We start from the raw sequence: 26878 nt of genomic DNA, 5'->3' as shown, positions 1-26878 counted from the left end.
AAGAGAAGATGCGTCAAAAGAGGATCAATGGCAGGTATGGTGGCACATGTCTGTAATTCCAGTACTTGGGAGGCTGAGACAGGAGGATCACAAGTTTGAGGACAGCCTCAACAATAAAGCGAGATTCTTAGCCACCTAGTGAAACCTTGTTTCAAAACAAACAAACAAAAAAATTTAAAAAAAGAGTTAAGGGTGTAGCTCAGGGATAGAATGCCCTGGGTATAATACACAGTACCACAAAAAAATAAAGAAAAGAATAAAAGAGGATTACTAGAATATGTCTGTATGCCAGATGGAGAGGAAGGGACACCTGGTAACGGGCTCTTATCAAGGCCTACCCAATAGTGACCTAATGAGGCTCAAATCCAGGCAAACCTCCGTGGGACGCTAGGTTCGTGGCATACAGGCAAGGTCGGCCAGTTCAAGGATCTAGAGAAAATTACACAAAAATGATGAACATGAGGAAGGGAACCATGAAGAGCTTGTGTTACTGTGGCACCGGAGGTGGCAATTAAGATAGTATATGTTTCCCATGCTTTCTCATGAGAGAAGCCTCCAGGCAAGAGAGGCCATGATTTCACAGACAGTATTGCCAACTCTACAAAGTACACCTTTACCCCAATTTTAACTCTTCGTATCTGTGGGATGGTGAACTTTCGAAAACACCTTCACATCTACTAGCTCACTGGTTACTCCTTTTTTAAATTTGTATCCCTTTTCTGCAGAGGGGGATGCTACCGCACAATGAGGTAGAACATTACCCAAATGACAGATGGAGGCAGAGCTGAGCTGTCCTCTGGGCCTCCTGGCCCACAGCTCCTTCTCCATGGGACCACGCGGCCAAGCGTGCGGCCTTCAGCCACCGCCGACACCACGGGACATTGGCAGGTGTGCGTGGGCTCTATCTGGAATAACAGTCACCATCTCAATGTGTATCAGGTACCTTTTCCAGTCCCGCGGAACCTCGGAGAAAGAAATTCCATTCGGCTTCAGTTAGTAATTCATGCTGACGCATGATCTCAACACAGAGCATAAAGCTGTAGATGAGTTTATGCTGTTCAAAAAGTCCTCTTGAGACATTGACGTAAGCGGTCAGGAGAGTCTGCTCCAGCAGTATTTCTAGGCGGTGCTGCAGATCATCTGACTTCGCAGAAGTTTCAATTGTTGTATTGAACAACTGTGTGAAAGAACGGTATCTTTGATTTAATTCATTTCCTGTGAAGATGGGAAATCCTTGTCGCTCCTCTTGCTCTCCACCCTGTATACGGTGAGCAAGTCGGGGCACAGGAGGTGGACACTGTTCTACATAAATAACCCTAGAAAATTCACTCAAAAGCGATATGCGATACTTATTTCCTAACACCTCCATTTCCTCTTCCATTCATTATTCAGAAATGGACGAAACTCTTGACAACATTTAAAATTCATCACCTTATTGTGAGACGGGGCATTTCGTAAAATGAAGGTGACCTAGCAGGACCAGTATGTTCTGAATATCATCACCATAGATTTGGCAAATTCTTCATTTAGGACGAGAGCTTTAAGGGCGAGGTAAAGCCATGCACTTTTCTAAGAAGTTCCCCAAGATAAGTCTTAGGATGTGGAAAGAATGTGCAAGAATTTAGCATAAAATGCCAGAGAATTTGATTTTTCAGTGAAATAGCCACGCTATTTCTTACCTGAAAAATTTGACAGCTGGCCCCTTCCCTAAAGGACATCCCCACATTACGAGGACACTAGGAAGGCAGTAGAGATGGTGGCACAGAGGGATTAGGTATGCAAGGGTCAGAGGTTGCACCCATTTTCTGCAACCTCCAAGCAACATGGAGGGAAGATCCCCAGATTCTCAAGGCTGAGTGAAGAAGCTGAGCAGAACCAGGACTCGTGGGCCTGCTTGAAAGTCATGGGGCAAGAGGACCTTGCAGCAGAGACTGTGGGAAGCCCCCTAGGGCCTAGAGGGGCATGCGACTGCAGTCTCAGGATCCTAATTCCTGGGATCAAGACATGCTGCTCCTAGGGAGATCATGCTGGTCAAATCAGACTGAAGTTGGAGATATGGGAACCTTGGCTGATCAGTGCCAAGAAGGGTACTCTATTCCTTCTGAAAAAAAAAAAATTGCCACACTGCAATTGTGCAAGCCTCTCACTTGCTCACCCTCTGCTAGCAGGATGAAGTACAACAAGAAAACAGTCTGATTGTGTTAGTCTCCTCACTAAAAGACAGGCCTGCACCCCCCGAGTTAAAAGGGCTTGGTAGCCGGGCGTGGTGACGCACGCTTGTAATCCCCGCGCTTGGGAGGCGGAGACAGGAGGATCGTGCAGGTTCGAAGCCAGCCGCGCGCACTGGCTTAGGAGACCCTGTTTCCAAATAAAAAAGTATAAAAAATAGGTCTGGGAGTGTAGCCCAGAGGTAGAAGGGCTTCCAGGAACCCCAGTACCACCACCAAAAAAAAAAAAAGGGCTTGGTAGAAGCATATAATTATTGTGAGGAGTTGGGAAAGTCTTTGTTAATTTTGCCAAAGTTTTGGTTGACAATAGATAATACGGGTGTAATTTAAACACTTTGAGGAGAGGACTGAGTTCTTACAACCTGACAAAAATCAGAGAGGTGAGAGGCCACTGAAGAGAAAACATACTTGGTGTCAGAATAAAACATAAGAAATCTCAAAATGTCCTAAAGAATTTCAGCGAGAAGTGGAATTATGGATGCTGTTGGTAGAAGATGTCCTGGCTGGGACGGTCACCTACAAATATGTTTTGGGCTTTTGGTTTCCCTTTGGAAGCATGAAACTCCAGGGCCTTGAGGAGTGATTGATCCTAAAGTCCCTTTCTCTCTTAGCCCAGGATATTTTTTAGAGCATATTCATATTCACTTTTATTTCTTAAGGAGATTTAAAAAACTTGAAAATCATAGATTTAAAAACATTCAGGATAAGAAGTGTTATCAGTCATTAGGTGGAATTAAAGGATTTACTAATCCTTGCTCTGCTTGGCTTTATACCTTTCTACGAAAAGAAGGGCAGAGAGGCAGGAGAACACAAATCTCTGACTCCAGAAATTGAAGTTTGACTCTAGTACACATGGCTTTTAAAGACTGCTAATGCATATCGTGCTGGAAGAGAGGCCAGGAGGGTCTTAGCGGCAGGGCTCTCCTTTTCTCCATTCTCATTCCTATTCTCTCCTGTAACCCCAATCAAACCAAGAGTGCCAAGGAAGATGTGTAGGGGAGAACAAGCGAGCTGTGGTGTCATGAGAATTACCTGAATATGTTAATTTCAGGAAGGATTATTTGAACATTATGGAGGGATGGGAACAGATTCCACACCTGAAACATTCCTCAAGTGTCTTATGGTCTAAGGACCAAGGGGAATAAAGAGGTATGAGGTTTCATTCTTGCCTTCTGGGAGGTCAGTCTGCAGCTGGAGGGTATGCCTCCTGGCCAAGACAATGCTGGGTGAGTACCATGGGAGACACCGTGGTACTGGATGAGAGACTGATGGACGCTTGCTACCCTCCCATTGCGAGGTGGCGCCTCGTACCCCGTCCCCACAGTCTGGGCTGAGCTTAGTGCTTGCCTGACCAACAGACCAACATCCAGGGCCAGGTCAAAAGAGGCCTGTCATCTCCCACTGTGGTTTCTTTGCACGTTTGTACTGGGGAGATGCCCAGTTTCCCAGCAGTGCGAAGGCCATGCCACATGGAGAGGCTACTGTGGGCACTATGGTCAAGAGCTCTGCCATGCGAGTGAACTGCTCGGGGTGTCCAGATGGGCAGCCTGCAGGGGCGGCGGCCCCACGGCGCTCTCTGATGGAGAGGGTGGCATGTGGGCAGGGAGCAGAGGCATTCTCAACAGAGGAATGTCAGAAACACTAGAGCATCCAGCCGGTGGAGGGGTGTGAATGGGATCCATTTGGTGGGTGTGCTGCTGGGAAAGAGGGTATTTTCAATTCTGCGCTATTTTCTACTGGGGCTGACGTATATGTCGAGACCTTTGTCTGCTGCATTGTGCCAGGGATGTGAACACAGGATTAGAAAGACGAGAGTCAGTTAAATGGCTCTGCACACAAGAGAGGACAGCACTTGTTGTGTGAGTGGGCTGGGGTAGGCGAAGAGGCGGGGAGATGTAGGCGGGAGGGTCCTAGGTAGCAGACAAGTAGGGTGACAAGTCCAGAGATCCGATGGAGCCCACGAGACCCAGAGCTAATAAGGTTGTGCTGAATATGAACTCAGGCAAAATAAGCAGATTTTAACTGCTTTTGCCACAAAAAACATACATAAGGGCAACTATGTGAGATGACTGGTATGTTAATTTGCTTCCCGACAGCAACGTTTTTACTATTTACATGCATCCCACAGCATAAGTGCTGTGGGTAAAGTTTTATGTTACATAGTAAAATTTATGTTTTTAATCAATGGGACAACAGCGCAGGGAGGGAAAGAGCTGGCAGATTGGAAGATGGCGCTCGTGAGGCGTGTGTGGGGTTGGGTCCACTGTGTCTGACAGCAGCTGCGGGTGAACTGGGGGCCCCTGGGGATGCTTGGTAAGTTTCTGTGCCCTGAATGCTGCAAACTTTGTCTCCCCTGGAAGTCTTCAGCAAAATCAACCCTGCTGAAGCTGTGTACCATTGAATTGGCTTTTGGTAGATGACGGAGGGCTGCTACAAAGAGGACGGGCGGTGAAGGCATTCTGCTCACAGGAGATCAGATGAAATTCAACTGCGAATATGAGAAAGACGAAAATAAAACAAGAAAGCAAAAGAGAAAGGAACCAGTGAAAGGGAGTTCTCTAAGCCAAAGCCAAAGGGGCCAGGCTGGTGTCTAGCATATTCTGGAAAAAAGAAAAGACCCAGAAACTAATTTGGTTAGGGCTGGTGCTGTCAGACTTTGAGATCCAACAGGAAGCACTAACCTTGGCAAGGACGCTGGACTACCACAGAGAGAGTATAAAGAAATCGCAGAGCGGTGCCTCTTAGAACAAAGGAAAGACAGGCGAGATGGAAAAAAGGCAAGCTAGTTAGTTAAGGAAGCTGAGAAAGAAGAACCTGGCAATACAGTTTTCCTCTCTGTAGGGGACACAGCAGGTAGGGCCACTCCTGAACCAAGTGTCTGGACCCAAACTCCTGCAATGTTTTATCTGATAACTAGACTCATGGCTTGTCTGAGGCAAGGAACAACTCAGCGGGATTAAAAGGGAAACCAAAGAGGCGAATGTCACGACAAGCAGCAGCAGCAGCAGCAGAAACGTACTTACCTGTTTAAAATATTTTAGTGAATACTGATACATAGGGTCTATTTCCGAGAGACTCGCGATGACAAAGTACATCACGGAGCCTTGGGTGGCTACCGGGCGGTACTTCTCACGAGCAATGTTGATCATCAGCTCGGTGGATTCTGCCTCTTTCAGTCTGGTCTTAATGGCCCCGGAAGTGATCTGAAGAAACATACAGCAATTTCTTAGGGATTGATTTCAGAAAAAGAGTGGGAATTTCAGAGTATATCCAGTCGGCTCTAGGACAGAAATAAGGCTGGAATGAGTAACTGGTTATAATGAGGGGATCCCCAGTGCAATGACTGCGTCTCAGGACTCTGATTGTCTGACTGAACTGACCCTTGTTTCCTCTAGAATTAGGAAAGGGTGAAGGAACATGAGCAATTGAAGCAGTCCTGAAAAGACCGGAGCTCGCCGGGCGTGGTGGCGAACGCTTGTAATCCCCGCGCTTGGGAGGCAGAGACAGGAGGATCGTGCAGGTTCGAAGCCAGCCACGCACGCTGGCTTAGGAGACCCTGTTTCCAAACTAAAAATGTAAAAAAATATTGGTCTGGGAGTGTAGCCCGGAGGTAGAAGGGCTTCCAGGAACCCCAGTACCACCAAAAAAAAAAAAAAAAAAAAGACCGGAGCAGAGCGTCTCTGAAACTCCTATTTGAGTTACTTCTGAAATGGAAGCACAGATGTGGCACTTCTAATTCTCCCTCATCTCCTTGTGAGCAGCGCGGGATGCACATAATCAAAGAAGGTCTGCAGGGAGCAGGGACACCCAGGAAATATGGAGCTCGGAGGGTAGAGAGAGGCTGGAAGGAAGGGGCCCCACCTTCCACCCTGGATACAAAGGACGGCTGATATTCCTGTTCTTTACCTAATACTCCCAGGTGTAGACAGACGGAAACTTGGGGCTAGAAGCTGATGTTTGTGAAGGGCTGTAAGTATACATGTAGATGAACTGGGGACATCTTCAGGGCCTGTGCGTGCTCTTTTGGTTCTCTGTACCTTGGATTTGAGGCTCTTGGGAAGCAAGCCTTTTGGCTGATGGGCTTGCCAGGACTCCCTTCCCTGTGTCTCTGACTCTCTTTCCCCCATTGTTGGTCCCTGCCTCCTTCTCCTTCTCTTTCTCCTTCTCCTACAGTTTAGTTTTTCAGCTGTGGATTTCCCTAGGTTGGGAGAACCTTTGTCTCTTGAAAGCCAAAATTTAGGGAAGGATCACTGAAAATACCAGAATGGGAACTGGCCGCTCAGTATTAGCACAACAGGAAGGTGAGTTGATGGGGACCATCAGGCTCCCGTGTAGTCCAAGTCTTTCCAAAAGAAATGTAATGTGAGCCACATATAATCCCCAATTTTATACATTTACTAAAAATAAAAGAAACAAATTATTTTAACAAAGAATTATTTGCTGGTAGGTCCCCATGATCCAGTGACTCCCAAACCAACTTCCTTTTCTACTCATGTGTGAAGGCTTCAGTTGATTAAGTAAAGTACATCAACAAAGGCTTTCCCCTCTACTCTGCCCTTTATTTCTTTATATTATAAATAATTCTTTATATTTTAATTCTATATAACCAAAATATTATAATACCACATACTGGATATAAAATTTGAGATGTTTCATATTTTATATGTTTTTGAAATATGTTGTGTATTTTATTTTGGCACTGGGGATTGAACCCAGGGTGTTGTGCCTGCAAGGCAAGAACTTTGCCACTGAGCTACATCCCCTCCTCTGTTGTGCAATTTATATTAACAACATATCTTAATTCAGACCAGCCTTGTCCTAAGTGCTCAATACCTCAAATATTGAAGATGTAAGTCTAGACTGTCTATCAGCTCACCAGAAAAAAGGGAGAAAGTGACATGGTAATTTATGCCTTAGTCCCAGTACGTGGGAGGATGAGGCAGGAGGATCACAGGTTGGAGGACAGCTTCAGTAAGTAGTAAGACTCTCGAGTGAGACCCTCTTTAAAAATAAAAAGGAAATGGGGCTGGGAGTGTAGCTTAGAGGTAGAATGCCTCTGGGTTCAATCCCCAGTTTAAAAAATAAAGTAAAAGGAAAGAAGAAAAGAAAGAAAGAAAGAAAGAAAGAAAGAAGGAAAGAAAGAAAGAAAGAAAAGGAGGGTAGGGATTCAGGGAGGAAGTTGTGTCCAGAAATCAAAAGATTCAAACTCTCCCTGTAACTTTCCCTGTAACTGTTCCTTAGGACTTTGAAGGAGAAATATAGGACAGAGTAGAGGGAAAGCCTTTGTTGATGTACTTTACTTACTCAACTGAAGCCTTCACACATGAGTAGAAAAGGAAGTTGGTTTGGGAGTCACTGGATCATGGGGACCTACCAGCAAATAATTCTTTGTACTTTCAAGAGCATTAGGCCTCGATAATGCAAACACTAAGGCTGAAGAAAAAAGGAAGTAGGTCATTTCCTTCCTTCCTTCCTTCCTTTCCTTCCTTCCTTCATTCCTTCCTACTTTCCTTCCTTCCTTCCTCTCTTCCCTTCTCTTCCTCCTTTCTTTTTCTTCCTTCTACAGGAGACTGTTAGGACATTATAACCTCGGTCAGCTTTAGTGACTATTGTACACATAGTGCTCCAGAGGGCTGCAGATGTGGCTCAGTGGTGGAGTGCCTGCCTAACACATATAAGGTCCTGGTTTGATCCCCAGCACTGCAAAAAAAAAAAAAAAACAAATGAAAAAGAAAACATTGCACATTATGTCATAGAGACTTGCGGCTTCAGTAGTGGTTAAAGAGTAAGAGATGGCCGGGCGTGGTGGCGCACGCTTGTAATCCCCGCGCTTGGGAGACGGAGACAGGAGGATCAAGCTGGTTCGAAGCCAGCCTTGCTGGCTTAAGAGACCCTGTTTCCAAATTAAAAAAAAAAATAATAAAAAAGTAGGTGTGGGAGTGTAGTGTTTGTGTAGTTTAGTTGTATTTTTTATTTTTTATTTGTTTTTTTATTTTTATGTGGAACATATTGAAAATGGCATACATTCAGACTATGCTTGAAGCCCCCCTCCCCGCTTCCCCTTCCCCCCTCCCAACAATGTAGAGATGTATTTTTAAATAAGGGTTGTAGAAGTTGAAAGAGTACCAATTAAAGGCAGGAAGTGGCAGGAAATGCAGAAAAGGATCAATTGTTCTGAACTCTAATCTGTGAAGGATGTCTCCAACACAGTTCCTTGAAAACAAACCAACTATAGAAAAATATGGCAGGAAGAATGCATGCCAACTGCTCTTCGTTCCCTACTGAAGCCAGGATAAAATACTATTAAAGGTACTTAAAAATCAGTGTTGATCCACAAAGATGGAAAGAATAGGAGAGGGAACAGCAGATATGGTGGCATACACCTGTAATCCCAGTACTTGGGAGGCTGAAGGCTGAAGACAGCTTCGGAAATGTAGCCAGACTCAGAAAGCTAGTGAGACCCTGTTTCAAAACAAAAAACAAAAAGGCCTGGGGGTGTAGCTGAGAGGTAGAACTCCCTGCGTTCAATGGTTCAACTGCCAGTTCTAATCATACACAGATAGATGATAGATAGATAGATAGATAGATAGATAGATGGAAGAGTGGACATGACTTAGCTGCTGCAAGAAAAATGAATTCTTAAGCTGGCAAAAGGGAAAAGTTAGGATCTCAACCAAGTTATAAGACAGAATCCTCTTGAAAGAGCACAGTATTTAGCAAGAGGCACTGCTGGAAGTGGGAAAGGGCTAACATAAGCATGGCTGAAAGGCCCTCAGGTTGTCTCTTCTATACCACCCAGCCAGAAAATTGTCCCTTTCCCACTGGAAAAACAGAAGTTTCCCTCTGGAGAGAGTAAGGAAGCCTCTCGTTGCTGCTGCTTTCTAGGGGATGAAGCCACGCACAGCTGAAGGCTGGTACCACACTGAAAAGAGCCCTGAGGTGAAGGCTTGCACCTCCTCCCTCAGCTCAGCCTGCCAAGCACCTGCAGCCAGGCCTTTGATTAAGGAAAACTACAGTGGGAGGCTGGAGGGAGGGAGGGAGGGAGGGAGGGAGAGAGAGAGAGAGAGAGAGAGAGAGAGAGAGAGAGAGAGAGAGAGAGAGAGAGAGAGGTATAGGCAGCAGTTATTGTGTAAATGGCAATGACTGCCTTTCTGAAGGGAGCCACAGATGTGTGTGGGGTGGGACGGGGTGGGGGTAGACTGCTGTTTGTCATAACAGGCCTTATGAAAAGATTTTAATCTGCAGTGTGCATGTAAAACTTTGATAAAAAGTAAAATTTGTAAATGGTTAACAACCAATTGGAAATTAAAATAAAAAACCTAAGAATGAGAAAATGAAAGGAACATAAGGAGACCAATGAGCAAGCACACAAAATGGGAGAGGAGAGAAACAGAAGACCCAGAATGACTTTTTGTTGTTTCAATATCAGGGACTCGAGAGACTGTAGGAGACGAAGCAGAAAACCATTTTTGACGTCAACACAAGGCTAAGAACATCATTTTATGTGCTCCTTGTCTAGTAAAGTCAAAGGGAGGTTTTTTTCAGTAAAAATTTTTTTTTCTCACAAATGATGGCTTAAATCTGAGAAATAATTCACTGCAGGATTTTACATTTAATGTGAAACTTCATCCTACATTTCTTCATCTGTACATTTCTTCTGAACACTAACTGTGTGCCACTGGCATGCTTAATTTATCCCTTGGAGAAGGATTATCACCAGGAGCTTTTCTGAGTCCCACTGCGCAGAACTCATCAACTTAACAAAAGAGCTAAGGGATGTCATGGATGTCATCGGGTAACCGCGTCATAAGGTAGGTAGACCACGAATGCTATACTAAAGGTTTGGATAAGATATTATGGAAATTCCAAGAAGCAGGAGATTAATTCCAGCTGTGAATACCAAGGAAGCTTCCTGGAGGAGTGACATTAATGTGAATTTACAGGTGTGCTTCTTTTAATATATATCTTTTTCCTTGTTTTTTTTTTATTACATTACATACTTCATTAAAATGTGCAGAGAAGACAAGAAAAGCAGAAAAGTCTACAGAAAAGTCTACAGTTTCTCAACTCTTTTTTGGTTGGAAAATAGGCCTGCCAGCCAGGCATACTCTTGTGTTTGCATGCCTGTGGCAGGTTACAGGTGTCTGGTATTCTTGCTTTAAAAACCATTGCAGGACCCTCAAAGGCTGTGCATAAGTTTTGAAGTGACACACTTGTTGTAAATACTAAAAGAATTTCACTTGCCTTTGAGTCCTGGAGTGTGTCAATAAGTTCTTCATTGTCCAGAATATTTCCTTCAGAGGTAAAGAGCATTCTTAGGATCTTGTCTTCAATAGATTTCAGCTGGTTTTTATCACTGTTGATCCTCACAATGAGCTTGATTCTTTGTTCTTCCAACTCGGGTTTTTCAAGTCGAACCACATCACTAGAACCAAGGTTGGAAAAACCTGAATTATGCCTTTGTCCGTGCCCTGAAATTGTCTCTGTTTCATTCCCTGGTGTAATTGTTTTTCTGAGTACTATGTAGTGGAGTATTCAAGCTACTCTCCCAAGCCAAATGCATACCATTTCTCTTTTGCTGGGTTAACACAGTAACTTTTCATGGAACCGCATGTCACTTCTGATACTTTACCCTGCATTGTGGAGATCTTCACCCTACCACAATCCCCATAGCTTCTGTTCATCCTTCAGAAACCTGCCAACTTAAATATTCAATTTCTCTCTCAAGTGTTCACTCATGTAAGCTGAAAATGGTACCTGGAACATTTTTTCTTTTCCAGGCATGGAAGATTATAAAATCCTGCCACCTCTATGAAATGATTCTTTTTTATTTAAGTATTAGATATGTGCTTATTATTACTTGCATAAATACTATGCAGAAATACTACACAAATCCATTCTTATACAAAGTAAACTAATAAAATAAGGTATCTTTTTATTGGCTTTATCTTCAAAACTAATCTCCTCCTTGGAGGTAACCACTATTTGACACAGATCCTTCTAGAAGCACTTTCTCTAGACGTATTTTTCTAGATGCCCATACACGGAATAAATTCAAAATATGTTTATAAATCAAAATATACCACGAAACAGTATTTACAGTCTGATACCACATAAGTTTTCTTTAAAAACCCTCTTAATAATTCCATATGCCCCAAGTATTTCCATTCCTGAAGTTGGGGTGTCTTGCTAAATAGTCATCCCTTCATTCGCAATTCTTGGTTGTATTTTAACGGGGGGCTTTTCCTGTAGGTCCACCCTCATCTAAGCATGTGAACTTAACTCTCTTTTTGTTTGTCTTTTCATAATTTACTTCTAGCCTTTCATTTGCAGGAGCTCATTGTTATTAAGCACCACCCATGCGAGGCGCCCTGCTAAGTTATATGTGAACTTTTAACTGTTAAAAGGCTCCTGTGAAATGGATGCTGGGGATTCTACCCTCAGTGGTGGGTCACTTCCTACTAGAAGCATCGCTGGGCTTGCACCTGAGTCTGGTGCAATACATTTGGAGAAAGTGGCTCCAGAGTGGGGACCGTAACTAGTAAACCCTGATGAATTACTTGCTATGTTCGTGCTGAATTCAGACACATTAAAATTACTACATGAAGACTACAAAGAATCGGCACTTCAAATCCAACTGTTTAACTTTTTGAGAAGTAGGCATTTAAGGAGTTTTTAAGATAAAGGCGAGCTCAGGAAACAGCTTGAGAGAAGCATAAATCAAATTAGGCAAGTTAACAATCAAAAGGGACTGCCAAAAAAGTCCTGGAGGACGAGTGAGAGTTTCTGGAGGAAGAAAGGAAAGGCCGTGGTGTGCTGTCGGGGTGGCTTAATGGGATTCCTCGCTGCTGAAAAGAGGGCTTGTCCTATCCCAAAAGGATGGAAGAGTTGTGGTTGGCAGTTTCTAAGAAGCAGGGAGATGAACTGTGGTGGTGTTTCAGAATGGTGAGGATCCTGGAGGAGATTGTAATGAATAATTGAATGCTGCCTGCCCGGGAGCTCAGCAGAGTTGGGGACAACTGAAACAGGTGATGGCTTGTCAGAACACAGGCAGACTGAGCTACAGCCGCACACACGCTGCAGGCTGTCAGCTCTCCTTTCTGATGCCATCAGTCAGGGAGAAATAGCAGGGAGACTGTGCGCCCCATGACTGATCTCAGTACTGCCCTTGTTCTCATCAGGATACTTCTTCTTGTCCCAGGCAGTCTGACAGCTTAGTGACACAGCTAAGCTTAGCTATTCAAAAGAATAAACTGGCATTCAGGATGTTCAGCCATGACTTTAGAACATGTCCAAAACATGTGGTGAAATACCCTTTAATTGGCAAGAAGTTAACCTAGCAGAAGTTAAGCAAGTTAGCAGCTGGCAGAATAAATCCTAAAGGGAACAAAGAAAGTAAATCTGAAGCTCATTAGTGGGTAGGAGTCAGGATAAACTTGACTTAAACATAAGGGGGGTGTGTGTGTGCATACATATTACAATTCCTAGAAAATATGTATTGACTATATTCTTATTCAACATTCCCAAAATTATATATTCCTAGAAAAATATATATTGACCCTATGTTTATATAGAGCTAGGAATTGAACCCAGGGCTTTCTGCATGCTAGGCAAGTGCTCTATTACTGAGCTATGGTCACAGCCTAAGGTTTATATTTTTTGAACATGAATCTGAAATTTATTTTCTTTACAATTAAAGAAACATATACATATTTCACATAAACATATATGTGTGTGTACATGTTCGCTAAATGTGGTCATGTGCTGTGTAACAATGTAAAAAACAGACCACATCTGTGACAAGAGTCTCTTAAGATTATGCTGCCTAGGGATCTAGCTGTCTTTGTGTAACTACGCTCTGTGTTTTTGCACACAGTGGAATGGCCTAATGACACATTACTCAGAATGTATTCTTGCTGTTGAGTATGAAATACGTATTAAATCTATGGAGAGGATTCATTTTAATCAACATCGAAATTTTATAAGTATTTAAAGATTTTTTTCCTCCTGAACCTTTTGGCTAATTCCAATGATTAATAGTAATGGTTCATAACCCCATTTTTTGGAAAATGGGAATTTAATAACATAGAGAATTTACGGAGGGAAGATTTATTTTTGTGAAGTAGACAAACACAGGCACAATTAGGTAGACCAAGAAAACACTCAAAACATTCATTCAAACAGAAAAAAGTATATTTGGAGTTGCTTTCCCCCCCACAGATGTGGAGCAACAGAATGACCGACTGCATTCACTTGGCGCAACTAAAAATCTTAGTGAGGGGAAGGGGCCCGCCGTGCTGCCAGCCTGGTCCCAGCAGTGGGTGGGAACGCTATCTTTGAGCTCTGTGAGAAGACTGTGGGCAAGACCAGTGGCTTTGAGCAACTGTGAAAATGGTGAAGAACTTGGCCATTCACTCCTATCTTTTTGACTGAACCATGTGTGATGCTTTTACACATTAATGTTTTTTTTCTTCTTCAAAATTTCTAACCAAAACTTGAGGAAGCTCCTGGCCTCCCCTCTCCCACACTCCCCTTTTTACCTTAATAGCTGATCTTCCAGACCTGATTTGGTTACGGTGAAGTTAATGATGGTAACTTTAATGCACACCTGGAAGAGAAGCACAGCGTACATTAGAGCACTCAAGTGCAGACTTGGAAAACAACAGGTGCTTTCGTTGTCAGGTCAGGGCTTGGGAGGAATCTCAAGGTCATGGCTTGGGAGGAATCCCAAGTCTGACTACCCTCACGTCCACCTCCCATCCCATTCCGCACACCATGTGGCTCTCAAAATGCTAATATTATTTCCCCTGACAATCTTGTTCCTCAGAATCCACAACTATAGAACCTCTGTGCTTTTTTAAGGAGAGGTGAGCCATTAGGGATTAGAAGGAATATTTTGGAATCAACAACTTGGGTTTGAATTCTAGTGGTACCACTGGGTGATGGATGATGTTGGACAAACCATTTATCTCTGCTTAGCTTTTAGTTCCAGATATTTAAAAACTGGGATATTGATGGTAGCAATTCATAGGGTAGTTTTGAGGACTAAATGAGGTAATAAAATCAACAATAATGGTTAAGGTTATGACATTTTTTTTAAAAGAAGCTATTATTGGTATTGAATCAAGACTGACAAGTTTTTCTCATCATAACATTTTTATGGAAAATCATAGTATTCTGATGTCACTTGCATATATCAATAGCAAAAACTAATAACTATGAGTGTTTGAATGCTATGCAGTTAACATATGTCACAAATTCTTGAAGTAGACTTTAATCTCCACTTTAGAGAGTTGATTGACTTTAGGATTCTAAAGAAGAAATAATTAACCTAAGAGCTAGGATTGGGTGTCGTGTGCAGTACTCCCTCTTAAAAGTTAAATTAATGAGAAACCAGAGTGCAAGTTGGCACACTGGTCACTTTCTTTTTTTTTTTTTTCTTGTGGTACTAGGGGTGGAACCCAGTGGCTTTCTACCTCTGGGCTATACTCCCAGACCTATTTTATACTTTATTTGAAAATAGGGTCTCACTAAGTTGCTGAGAGCCTTGCTAAGTAGCTGAGGCTGGCTTTGAACCTGTGCGATCCTCCTGTCTCAACCTCCTAGGTAGTGGATAACAAGTGTGCACCACCACGCCCGGCTCACTGGTCACTTTTCTAGGCTCTGAAATGGGTCTTGGGGCATGAGCTTTGCTGTGGCTTCATAATTAAATTCCCCAAGGCTGATGAGGAGATCCCTGATAGAGGCTTTTAAAGAGGTTTCCTCATGTGAGTCAGTTTTATTCAACCTGAACACATCTAGAGAGGAACAGCTATGAGAAACTCAGTCACTAGGATCAAAATGACACCATTTGAAGTGCTATATCCCAGGACTTTTTGGAGGGTTCTGATGGGAATTTCCTTCCAGGTAGAGGAACCAGGCTGAGCTACCAGGAGGAGAAAATAAGTCCTAGCTGTCTTCATGTCTGCTGCAACTGCCTTGGGTTCTGCAGCTCTAAGTAGGGATTCTTCTGGACCCTCTTGTGGCTCAAGGAAGTATGGGAGTGGGGGCTCATACAGCTTCCCTCAGAGTCTAAGAGTATGATGTAAAGGACAGGAATCCCCCCACCGGGCCTTGACCTCTAGGTACAGACACTGGACATCTGGCTCAGGATTTGCCAATGTTGTCTAGTTATTAGAGTTTCCAAGTGAGCAACCACTTTATTTGGGAGTATGTGTCATGGGCATTTTATACTTCAACATTGACTGCCTGCTAATTCCTGCTCTCCCCTCCCCCACTTTCCACCACAGACTCCCGCACCCCAAGATAGTCTGTCTGTCCTTCCTCCCTCCTTTCCCTCTCCTCCCTCCTCCCTTCCTCCTTCCTTCCTTCCTTTTAACCTATACTTTTATTGGCACAGAGCCGTCTCACATCATAATGTAGCTCAGAGTGATCGTGCCAAACGTGCACCCAGTCTTTGGTGAGCTTCCCCTGCTCCCATCCCACCCCTCCCCTTCCCTATACGTGGGCATTGGGATGTTCACATGTGTATCTGTATATACTGTCAGGGGACGCACTTCCTCATTAATTCTCCCTCCCCCAGGCCCCTCCATCACTCCACTGGGTTTCTCTTTCATTATCTAAAGTCCTCTTGCTTACATTATCTACCTTTCCTATTATTCCCTGGCTTCCATATAAGAAAGAAAACACAGGACCCTTTACTTTCTGTGGCTGGTTAACCCCATTTAACATAATGTTCTCTAGGTACATCCATTTTCCTGCAAATGGCATAATTCCATTCTTCTTAAATGCTGAGTAGAATTCCACTTGTGGATATCTCATAATTTTGTAGCCCGTTCATCTGCTGATGGACACCTAGGCTAGTTTTATAATTTGGCTGTTGTGAGTCACCGAAGACTTTTAATGAAGCTCTGATTCATTTCTCAGCCACAGTAACAAGGGCATAAACTGTCTTAGCTGAAGGAGAGAGGATGGTTAGAAGGGAGTGTTTATGAGGAGTGGTTGAGGACCAGGAGTGAGATGGAGAGAGCTCTGAGGAGGTGCATCAGCCTGGAGGAGAAGGGCGACTGGAGTCGGTCAGGATTTAGAAATGAAGTCAGAGGAGGGCCGTGGAAGGGGGAGAGGGAGAACAGAAGAGGGCTACTAGCTGTTCCTCCCAGGCAGGAACCCATCAAACTTTAGAGATTCACAGCACATAATAATCCAGTGGGGCTGTGAATTCCAGACGAGCCCCCATACCTCAGGCAGATAGTGGGGATTTGGCATCTTGGTTGTCATGTAGAACCTGAAGTTTTTGTCATAATCAATGTCTGAGTCTCCAAGGCGAATGAGTAGTCGTCCACCACTGATGAAAGTTTGTTTCAAAAGAATGGGTTCCAGAGCTGGATCCAAGGTTTCTTTGAGCTTAAAAATAGGAAATAAACAAAATAATAAAACACGAGCAATTAAAATGGATAGCATGAACTTGTCAAGATTCCGTAGACCTCAAAACTGACTTTGAATGAGAATTTTTTTCAGTGCTTTAAAAATGTACTGATGTCTCCCCACTATCTCTAAGAGCATATGTTACCCAGAGATTATTTTATCAACAGTCTAAGGAAGTAAAATCATATGAAGACAATGCACATATTCAGGCTAATGTTACACACTGTTCATGCCCATAAGAAATAATCTAAGAAGAGAAGGGCTGAGTGTATTAAGACTGCAGGGTGACACTTCAGCAATCCCCAGACGAGGGAAGATGTGTTCATTTCTGGCTGTTCTAAATTGGTGATTGGCAAACTACATCCCCCAGGCTGAAAATGGCTCCCTGAGACTTGTTTGTGTATGACTTTTGAGCTAAGGACGGCTTTTATCAATATAGACAATTGTAAAAACAACCTTCAAAACGAAGAAGAAGAAGAAGAAGAAGAAGAAGAAGAAGAAGAAGAAGAAGAAGAAGAAGAAGACGACGACGACGACGGAGGAGGAGGAGGAGGAGGAGGAGGAGGAGGAGGAGGAGGAGGAGGAGGAGGAGGAAATGCATGAGGGCTGCAAAATCTACAATGTTTACTATTTGGCTATTTACAGAAAAAGTTGTGGGCCTCTATTTCCCATGACCTCTCCTCCACCATTGATTTTCACTTGAGCTCTGTTTCATTTATCAGCCACAATATTATATTTTTTGTTCTTTAAAGCCAATGTGATTGTTGGCTAGAACTTGACATGCAGACATTGTCCATGGGCCCTACAGGAACATCTTTATGTCAGGTACATAACAGGGTCCCATGGTCCATGGGCTTTCAAAATTTGACTGAAATTCATAGCAACAAATTGATTTCATATTGTGACATGGCACCCATTTATGTAAACTCTAAAACAAGAGTTTATGAGGTAAAAGTTACTCTTATCTATAATTTTTATCTTAAAAATTCTATTTTATTCCATTAATAAATACCTATTGAGAGACTAAATTGGTTTTATATCCAGAGAGATCAAGTCTAAAAACATCACTCTAGCAAATGTAGAAAGCACCTATGTGTATAATGCTAATGGTCCCAAATCCCAGCAGTCAAGGAAGGCCCCGCTGCAGGGTCCTGTTCCTGGATGGGAGGCTAACTCATTAACCAGAGACTCTGTTACAGTTAAAAGGCTCTCCTGTCTAAGGGTAGAAGATTATACTTTTTTTTTTTTTTGTTGTTGTTGTTCACTGTCACAAAAGAGAAAAGTCCCATAGGACTTCTTATGTCACAAAGTAAACCTGGGCTTGAGAATCCCGCTTTGGGCAAACATTGTCGGGGCCCACTCGGCAGGACCGAGGTGGCACCCAGGCTTGTTGCCAGCGTGGACTCAAGATGGCGCCTGGGCTTGCAGCCAAGTCACGAGGCTCACGAGGCTGGCGGTGCCCTGAGCCTGCGCAGTGAGCCCTATCAGGCGCCTTACGGATGATTGGTGACGCAGCGCCTCATGCTACCACCTGCCCGCCCAGGAGAAGGTTAAAAAGCGCGCATGCCCTAGCGGGAGAGAGAAGAGGGTTGGTGGACAGGAAGAGCAGTTCCTTGGCGGACTGCTCCGGGCTCCGAGCTGGGACGGACATGTTCACAAAGCCACCACTGTGACCGGTGTGTGCTGCAGCAGAGACGTAGAGTGCCACGGAAGAGGGTTGGTGGAGTGATGGGGGAAAGATGGAGAAGATCTACGGGAACTGTATAAGAACCTGGGGTAATAAAACTGCTTGAGGAAGATCGTGTAAGAGTCGTCACTGCGCACGACAAAACATAACCCTACCCAAACTTTCCAGATTCCTCTCTCTCCCTGGTGACTTTGGAGCTCAGGGAGGGTCTGAGGTCCATTACAGACTGTTCAAAGCCAAAGCCTGGCTACCTCAAGGGCCCTTGTGCTCTTTCTGGCTTGAGTAAGGTGTAAGGTTAATTGTTGTAGACCTTTTAGGCAGGCAAGGCTGGTTGTTTTTAACCTTTTTACACCTCAGTTTCTTCATTGGTAAGATGGGATAATAAAAGTAACTACCTTGTAAGCTTCAGTGAGGATTAATGAGTTAAAATGCTGGGAAGGAAGCCTGGACTGCAGCGAGTGTCTAACTCATGTCAGTGAATGCTAACACACTCATTACTATTCCTAGTCCCCACACAAAGGCTTCAGCCAAGCTGCCCCAGGTCCGTGGTCTGCAAACCACACGAGAATGTACTGTTTAAGAAGCAAAGCAACTGGTTAGACCAATCTGAAAATGGGGTTGACTGGTGTCTTTAACACGATGCAGACATGGCCAGTCCAGAATTCCAGATATGATCTGGAAGTTGGGAACTAACATGAAAAAAGAAAGAGAAAAGCAAACCTCTTCCAATAAGACAGGTAGACCAAGTCTGATGGAATTTTCAAGTACTCGTAGGAAATTACTATCGGTAAGCTTAATGATCTTTAGACCACTTTTGCTTTCTTTGTTTCTTATCCAACGGTTTGCCTGTATGAAAAAGCACAGAGCAGGTAATTTGCTTAAGTACAATAAATGCCCAGAAATGAAAGTTTTAGAATAAAGCTTAGGAATTTTGTTCAATTTAGAAATGGACTGGAAATAACAACAATAAAAAGCTAGGCAAAGCCAAACAAAAACCAGCCCCAGTGCCTTTCTACAATAAAAACAAATTCCCAAACCAATGTCTGGGATTCTTCCTTTTGTTCAAATTTAAAGCCAAAGAAGAAATGAGCCATCTAGGAAAAAGCCCATACTTAGGCTATTCAGGCCTGTCTCTCTTGCTTTCATAATGGCTCCCTTTACCAAACTCTAACTGGTACAATCTGATCCACAGTTTTTTAGGGAGCCAGACAGTGGTTGTAAATTTCAGGCTGACTTCATTCTGACTCCTCAACCTTTAGGAATAAGGACTATATGAGAATAGATTTTTTTCTGCCCTCACAGAAAATGGAGAATTGTGGACAACTCTAAACAAAACCAGTTAAAATTAAGTATGGAGAACACTTACACATATCCCTTCTTATTTTCTACATCCACAAGATAAGAGATTTGGACCAGAAGACTTCTAAACTCTCTTAAAAATCTAAATCTCCATGACCCCCAAAGTATATGTTAAGGTCCATTTTAATAATTTTTAGTAGATCAATATTAAACAGAGCTAACTGGCCACTCTTTATTTGAAACATCTGCTACACACCTGATCTTGGGGATCAATCATCAAAGGCCACCGTCTTCCTTGAGTAACTAAAATGCCATTTTCTGTTGATATCAAGTCCCGGGGAAGCCCATCAGTGTTCCACTGCCGTATTTCATAGGGATCTCCAAGAATGTTGATGAGACTGAAGAAAGGATCGATTGGGATGTCTAAATACTGGCAGTTCTCAATCCAACACTCTATAAGCTGTACAAGGAGGAAAGCTTATGTATATGGAGTCAAGAACATTCAGGAAATGAAAGTACACACAAAATATGATAGGCAGGAGGAAACCAGTGGCTAGTTTATCAGTCTCCATAGGCATCCTAGAATCAGAGCATGGGACACACGAAGTAAACTAAAAACAGAAAGCTTAGTGCTAGAACTGAATCACTGACAAATGACTTTGGGCAGGCCACTCTCTCGGGACCTCAGTTGTCTTTTATATAACTGACTGGGTTGTCATAGTGATTTTCAGTCAAGCCTGTGTTACCCCTCTTTGGAGATCTGGAAGCATGTGGAAAAGTTTGGGGTCATCACAATGACTGGGTGCTACTGGCAAACGGTGGATTGAAGAAGGGATGCTATCTTCTTACCTCCATCAAAAGGGAGTTGGGTCATGCACAACGGAGAACTGTCTGTCCCTCAACGGCACCACTGGTCCCAGGGAGAAATATGCCATCCGATGACCCTCGAACTCCTACCACATCTTATAACTCAGCAGGGTGAGGGTGAAACATTTGTAGGAGGGTATTTCATGAAAATTACTATGAAATCTTACCCAATAACCCAGCTTCCTGGGAAGTGCATGTTGAAGGAACTTTTATCTGATAAATGAGAAGTCTACAAAAGCCAAGAAGCCAGGCGTGATGGTGCATACATGTAATCCCAGTACTTGGGAGGCTGAGACAGGGGGACTGCAGATTCAAGGCCAGTCTCAGCAATTTAGCAAGACTCTCAGAAACCTAGCCAGATTGTTTCAAAACAAAATACAAAGAAAGAGCAAGGGGAGGGGGAGGCATGTAGCTAAGAGGTAGAATGCCTCTGGGTTCAATCCCCAGTATCACACACACACACACACACACACACACACACACACACAAAATAAATAAAAGAAAACAAGAAACCCCAGATTCATCCTTTGCCCTGCTCCTCCCCATTCTTCCCCCAGCCCTCTGCTGCAGGCTCACCGCACAGGACCTTGCATCCTGGCTGCTTTTTACATGAGCTCTGACCATGAGGGCAAGGGACTCACTGTCTCCTTTTCTTCTCCCAAGTTCTTGTGCTATGTGAGTGTTAAATAGCTTTCTAAGGCACGAGAGGGAAGGGAGGAACATGTTAGGAATGCCTAGCGGTAGGACATCACTGGCCAGCGGGAGAGAGGTGGAGGACCCTGGACCGTGTAAATACGTTTCCACGCTGGTGGACTTCCAACGTATAGGGCCTCCTTCTGAACTCAGAATAATGCGCCTCTCTGCTCCCCTCAGCCTTAGCTGTTTCGTATCACTCTTCACAGAAAGGAGGCGTACTCACTGCCTGCCTGTACTGGGCCGTGAAAGCCCCATAATAAGCCACACAAGCTGCTGCTATGAACACGTTCCCGATGATGTTCGAGATCTCCTCCTCAAACTTCTGTATGCTTTCTTCCCATCGGACCTGCTCGTCTCCTAAAGCGGCGGTCAGCTTTCCTGCACGAAGTAGGCGGGCTTTTGTCAGAGCCATATTCTTTGCTAGAAAAAAATTAAGAGCCTAATGTTATTCAGTTTTTTTTTGTTGCGTTGTAATCATACATCTTGATGCAGTTCAGAGTGATAGAGGCATACATATGCACAGCATCTGTTGAGCCTTCCCCCAGTTCCCGCTCCACTCTCCCTCCCCACTTTTCAGTACTGAACACTGATTGGCTTTGATAACTTTGTGTTATGGGCATCATGTTCACTGATGTGTTTCCCTCTTCAAATCTTCTTCCCCGCTCCATCTCCCTCAGATAGGTTCCCTCCTTCACTTCTCTACGATTTCTCCTCCTTTGTCTAGAGATCCTCCTATGTCCCAGGTTCTCCCTAGGTTCTGTGTACAGGGAGAACATCTGCCTTTTCCCTTCGTGTGACTGACTAATCTTATTTTCCAGATCCACCTATTTCCCTGCAAGTGGCATAATTTTGTTTTTCTTCATGGCTGAGTAGAATTCCACTGTGTGTATATCCCATTATGATGATGATGATGATGATGATGATGATGATATATGTGTGTGTGTGTGTGTGTGTGTGTGTGTAACCCAGGGGCATTTGACCTCTGAGCCACACCCCCTGCCCTATTTTTATTCTTTATTTTTTTTGAAACAGGGTCTCACTAAGTTGCAGAGGGCCTCACTAAGTAGCTGAGGCTGTCCGTGAACAGAGATCCTCCGGTCTCAGCCTCCCAAATGCTGGAATTACAAGCGTGTGCCATCATGCCTGGCTCATATCCCATTATTTATTTTTATTTTTATTTTTTATTTTTGGTGGTACTGGGATTCCTCGAAGCCCTTCTACCTCTGGGCTACACTCCCAGGCCTATTTTATACTTTTTTTTTTTTTAATATTTGGAAACAGGGTCTCTTAAGCCAGCGAGGCTGGCTTTGAACCTGTGCGAGCCTCCTGTCTCCGCCTCCCAAGCGCAGGGATTACAAGCATGCGCCACCATGCCCGGCATATCCCATTTTTTAATCCATTCATCTGTTGATGGAAATCTTGGCTTGTTCCATAGTTTGGCAATTGTGAATTGTGCAGCTATAAGCATAGATATGTGTGCATTACCATGGTAGTTTGATTTCAATTCTTCTGGATATAGATACGCAGGAGTGGTATAGCTAATGATTAAAAGTTTAGAACTCCACCAGCTTTTAGCTGCAGCAGAATTAGCATTATTTATTCGATGATGTAAACCCATTTCTATGAAGTCTCACACCAGTTCAACATTATTTCCCATTTCAGAATCAAGTCTAAGTTTGCTTCTTCCATGCCAAGAACCCCTTTCGAAGCTCCTTTACTCTGGCTGAAGACAGTGTTCCTTGTGCCCTGTAGGATTTATTTTCTAGATCAAGTCCATCTGTTATGTTGAGTTAGAACACAACATGCTCCAACAAGCCTTGTCACAGATAGGATGTTGAACATATGCATTACCTGTAGCTATTCTCATTTAATACTAGAGAGGTGATGGAAGAAGTCCCATGAAAACATGTTCTATAGGATGGGTAAAAGCCAACACTGATTGCCTGAAAACTTATCCCTCCTACTTCTGAAAATCAGGCATTTCCTGACCCATATATCTTTTATGAGTTACTTACACAAACTTTCTTTTTCATTCACACTTTTTTCATATTCATCTTGTAAGGCCTGAATTTGATCTTCCACTTGTCTTAGTAATGCTTGCTTTTCTCTCAAGGTAGCCATTGTAGTATCAAGTTCAGCCTAAATAAAATCAGCAAATATTTAAGAATATGTCCCCAAAGAAAGCTGAATTTGCCCATTTATAATAGGTATCTTTTATTTATTTATTTATTTTGGTGGTACTGGGGTTCTTGGAAGCCCTTCTACCTCTGGGCTACACTCCCAGACCTATTTTATATTTTTGAAACAGGGTCTCTTACGCCAGCGCGGCTGCCTTCGAACCTGCGCGATCCTCCTGTCTCCGCCTCCCAAGGGCAGGGATTACAAGCGTGCGCCACCACGCCCGGCTATAATAGGTGTCTTTTAAAAGTATGATTTATGTTCCCTTTTCATGTCAAAAGATACTTTGACATGATATACAAAGTTAAAACGACCAGAACCCAACCAACCAAATAAAGACAAAAGTCCAACAAAATAAATCATAAAAGGAATAATGAGTCAGATGTACCAAGCATTTGAGATGGCATTAGTTATCACAATAGATGATTAATTTTAAAGAAGGAAACCAATTAAGTGTTCATGAAATTGTGAAAATTAATTTTTCCAAAAGTTTATTTTTTTCAGAGGTTGCAAACTCTGGCCTGTAGGCACATCTAACTTGATGCTTTTTTTGGTATAGTCTGTGAGCTAAGAATGGTTTTTACATTTTGTAATGATTTAAAGAAAAAAGGATTTGGTGACATATTTATATTTTTGTAATATGTTGTAATATTTTATGTAAAATTTGAATTCTAAAGTCCATAAGTAAATTATATTGGAATACAGCCATGCATATTTGTTTATGTATTTTAATGGCTGTGTGTGTGTGTGTGTGTGTGTGTGTGTGTATAAAACAACAAAACTTAGTACTTGTAACAGAGACCCATGTATGCCACAGTGTTTAACAAATGTACTATCTGGGTCTCTATAGAAAATTTTTGCTTATATCTGTTCTATATCCATGATTTTCTGTTCTTGAGAAGACTAAGAACCTTATATCTGAGTGGTTTAAGCTGGTTCTAAGCCTTCGGATGATATCATCAGGTGTGGGAATATTTAGCAAATGGAAAAATAGACTGTCAGATGCTAGAGCTAGAAGCCACCTCAAAAATCCCAGAGATAGATTTACCTTTATTTTTTCAGATGAATATACCAACAACTCATTTTCCTTTAAGTTCTGAAGAAGACTGATTTTTAGAGGAAAAATTTGAAAAGAACCTTTGCTAGCTATTGTTCAAAACAAAAGCTCATCTGTGTCATCACTATTAATTATATAGATCACAGTGGCATTATACAGGGAGTTCGAATAACTGATGATAAAGTTCTTTAATTCTACAAAGAAATCAGCCGGGCGTGGTGGCGCACGCTCGTAATCCCCGCGCTTGGGAGGCTGAGACAGGAGGATCGCGCAGGTTCGAAGCCAGCCTCAGCTACTTAGTGAGGCTCTCAGCAACTTAGTGAGACCCTGTTTCCAAATAAAATATAAAAAAATAATTCTACAAAATGTCAAAGAATGGGTAATGCACCTGCGCAGCACGGAGCTTTTGTCTCTTTGGTTCAACCTCCTTGACGACCCGGGAGTACAGATCCATCGCTCTTACCCACATGCACATGGATTTACATGCTTTGGATACTTTCTCTACTTTTTCAGGCACAAAATCTGGATTATTAATGTATTTTTGGAGTTTTGACAATATCTGAGGCTTTATGTTTTCCTTATCATATTCTAAAAGTCTTCTTAGGAAGTTAGAGTCACCCAGAAGTTGCTTTGCTGTTGGCCAGTCAGGCCTGAAAGATAAAATAAGTTAATACCATTAAAATCAAGTAATATAAGAACAAGAGAGTTGTATTTCTCTGAGAATATTACAATATTATCTCAATAGGTAGGTGCTTTAAGTCAGCACTCTAATCCAAGTAAGTGGTAGTTCTGTGGACCACAAATAATTCAATTAATTGAGAGAAAGGGTGTGGCTAAAACTCCATATATCCTAGACGTAGTAGAGAATTATAAAACAAGAAAGTTTTAGAAATGCAAAGAATTATAGAAATAATAACTTCATTTTAAGAAACATCCAGGGTATTCACATTTTTATTTTATCTGCTCTAATTTTGACCCTTAAAATTTCTTTCTATGACACCTAAAATATCTCCTAACTGGGCCTTATGTCTCTTGGTAACCTTGCTCTTTGAAACTTTTGCCACATTGGCTTTTCTACTAGGAAAAATCTGATTAAAGTAAAAAGTGCTAAGTGGTTCCAGTCCTCTTTGCACAGGGGCTCTCTGTGCTCTGGTGGGGGGGGGGTGTCTCTGGGCCCTACTGTAGTGGCAGCCTAGGGTCAGTGGGGAGGCCCGGTGGGGGTAGAGTACTCCAGGCCCTTTAATGAGCTTTACATAGAAGGTTCATTATAATATCATTTATGGAAATGATATTATAATGAAAAAAGGGCTGCATTGCTGGAGAAGAACTGAAAACTGTATGTTTTCAAGGTGAAATATGGACTTCTCTGGGCAGCACACAGAACTCCTCATGATGTAATGACCAGCCCCCAGCCAATGCATGAGCTCCGCAGGTTCCTGATCTCTTTCTCCAGGGTCCTTAACTTTGACTGAGCAACATATCCTGAAAAACCTGTTGGCACTTCTTCAGTACACTGTCTGCATCTTATAGGGAAACCCTTTTATCTTTCATCACCTAGATCAAAATAGATGTTGAAAAAAATGATTGCTTAAGCTGGGCACGGTGGCACACGCTTGTAATCCCAGTACTTGGGAGGCTGAGACAGGAGGGTCTCAAGTTGAAGGCCAGTCTCAGCAATTTAGTGAGACCCTTCTTCAAAATAAAAAATAAAAATAGGGCTGGGGACGTAGCTTAGGAGGTAGAATGCTCAGGAGTTCCATACCCACTAACACAGACACACACAGACACACACACACACACACCCCTTGCTTAATCAATTTGTTGAATGGCTGATGAACTCATTGAGAGGTTGGAGAAGAAAAATGATTGTACAGACATGGAAATGGAGAAAGACAGTAAAGAAACCCTATCAGACGTCCTGGCAATACACACTTCTGAATACTCACTTGGCATTCAAGAGAATGGAGATTGCTTCCATTACAGTCATGACCAGATCTGGGGGCTTGGTAAAGACCCTAATTTCAGATATGTCCGCTTTATCTAAGGAGTCCAGGGCTTTGTTGGCAGCGTCGAGCGCGGGCAGGGCCTCTTCGAGGTCTCTTTGAGCATCATCGGCGATTGCTTGGGTTTCTTCAGCTTTCACCTTTGCCATGGCTTCGTCTTCTTGCACAACGTTACGCACCTGGCCATGGAAACGGGACTGCTTAGGCAGACGCACTGCAGACCGAACATCCATAACTCCAAAATTGGACACCTAAAATGCTCTGAAATCTAAAACTTCTTGAGCGCCCACATATTGCCTCGAGAGTCACCCAACCTCATGTGCAAGTCAAACCTAGCACACTAAAATGCTGTATAAAATTATCTTTAGGCAATGTGTAGAAATGTATATAAAATAACAAAATTTGTGCTTAGACACGAGTTCCATCCTCAAGATATCCC

General features: G+C 43.0%; 1 protein-coding gene across 1 annotated transcript in view; it reads right to left on the bottom strand.

Moving 5' to 3' along the window:
- DNAH6 (dynein axonemal heavy chain 6) overlaps window positions 1–26878 on the bottom strand; it is a gene marked incomplete at both ends in the record, with an annotated part of 205522 nt that overhangs the window by 38479 nt on the left and 140165 nt on the right. Inside the window, 11 exons of the mRNA XM_080711415.1 lie at window positions 944–1177; window positions 5252–5431; window positions 10473–10653; window positions 13769–13836; window positions 16467–16631; window positions 19060–19185; window positions 19895–20098; window positions 21425–21621; window positions 23217–23340; window positions 24825–25086; window positions 26383–26618. Of these exons, the coding sequence (XP_080567541.1) occupies window positions 944–1177; window positions 5252–5431; window positions 10473–10653; window positions 13769–13836; window positions 16467–16631; window positions 19060–19185; window positions 19895–20098; window positions 21425–21621; window positions 23217–23340; window positions 24825–25086; window positions 26383–26618 (1977 nt within the window). The remainder of the gene's footprint in view (window positions 1–943; window positions 1178–5251; window positions 5432–10472; window positions 10654–13768; window positions 13837–16466; window positions 16632–19059; window positions 19186–19894; window positions 20099–21424; window positions 21622–23216; window positions 23341–24824; window positions 25087–26382; window positions 26619–26878) is intronic.

The sequence above is a fragment of the Muscardinus avellanarius genome (assembly GCF_963383645.1).
Source record: "Muscardinus avellanarius genome assembly, chromosome: 15".
In the NCBI taxonomy this organism is placed as follows: domain Eukaryota; kingdom Metazoa; phylum Chordata; class Mammalia; order Rodentia; family Gliridae; genus Muscardinus; species Muscardinus avellanarius.
This window is presented reverse-complemented; position numbering and strand designations above follow the sequence as displayed.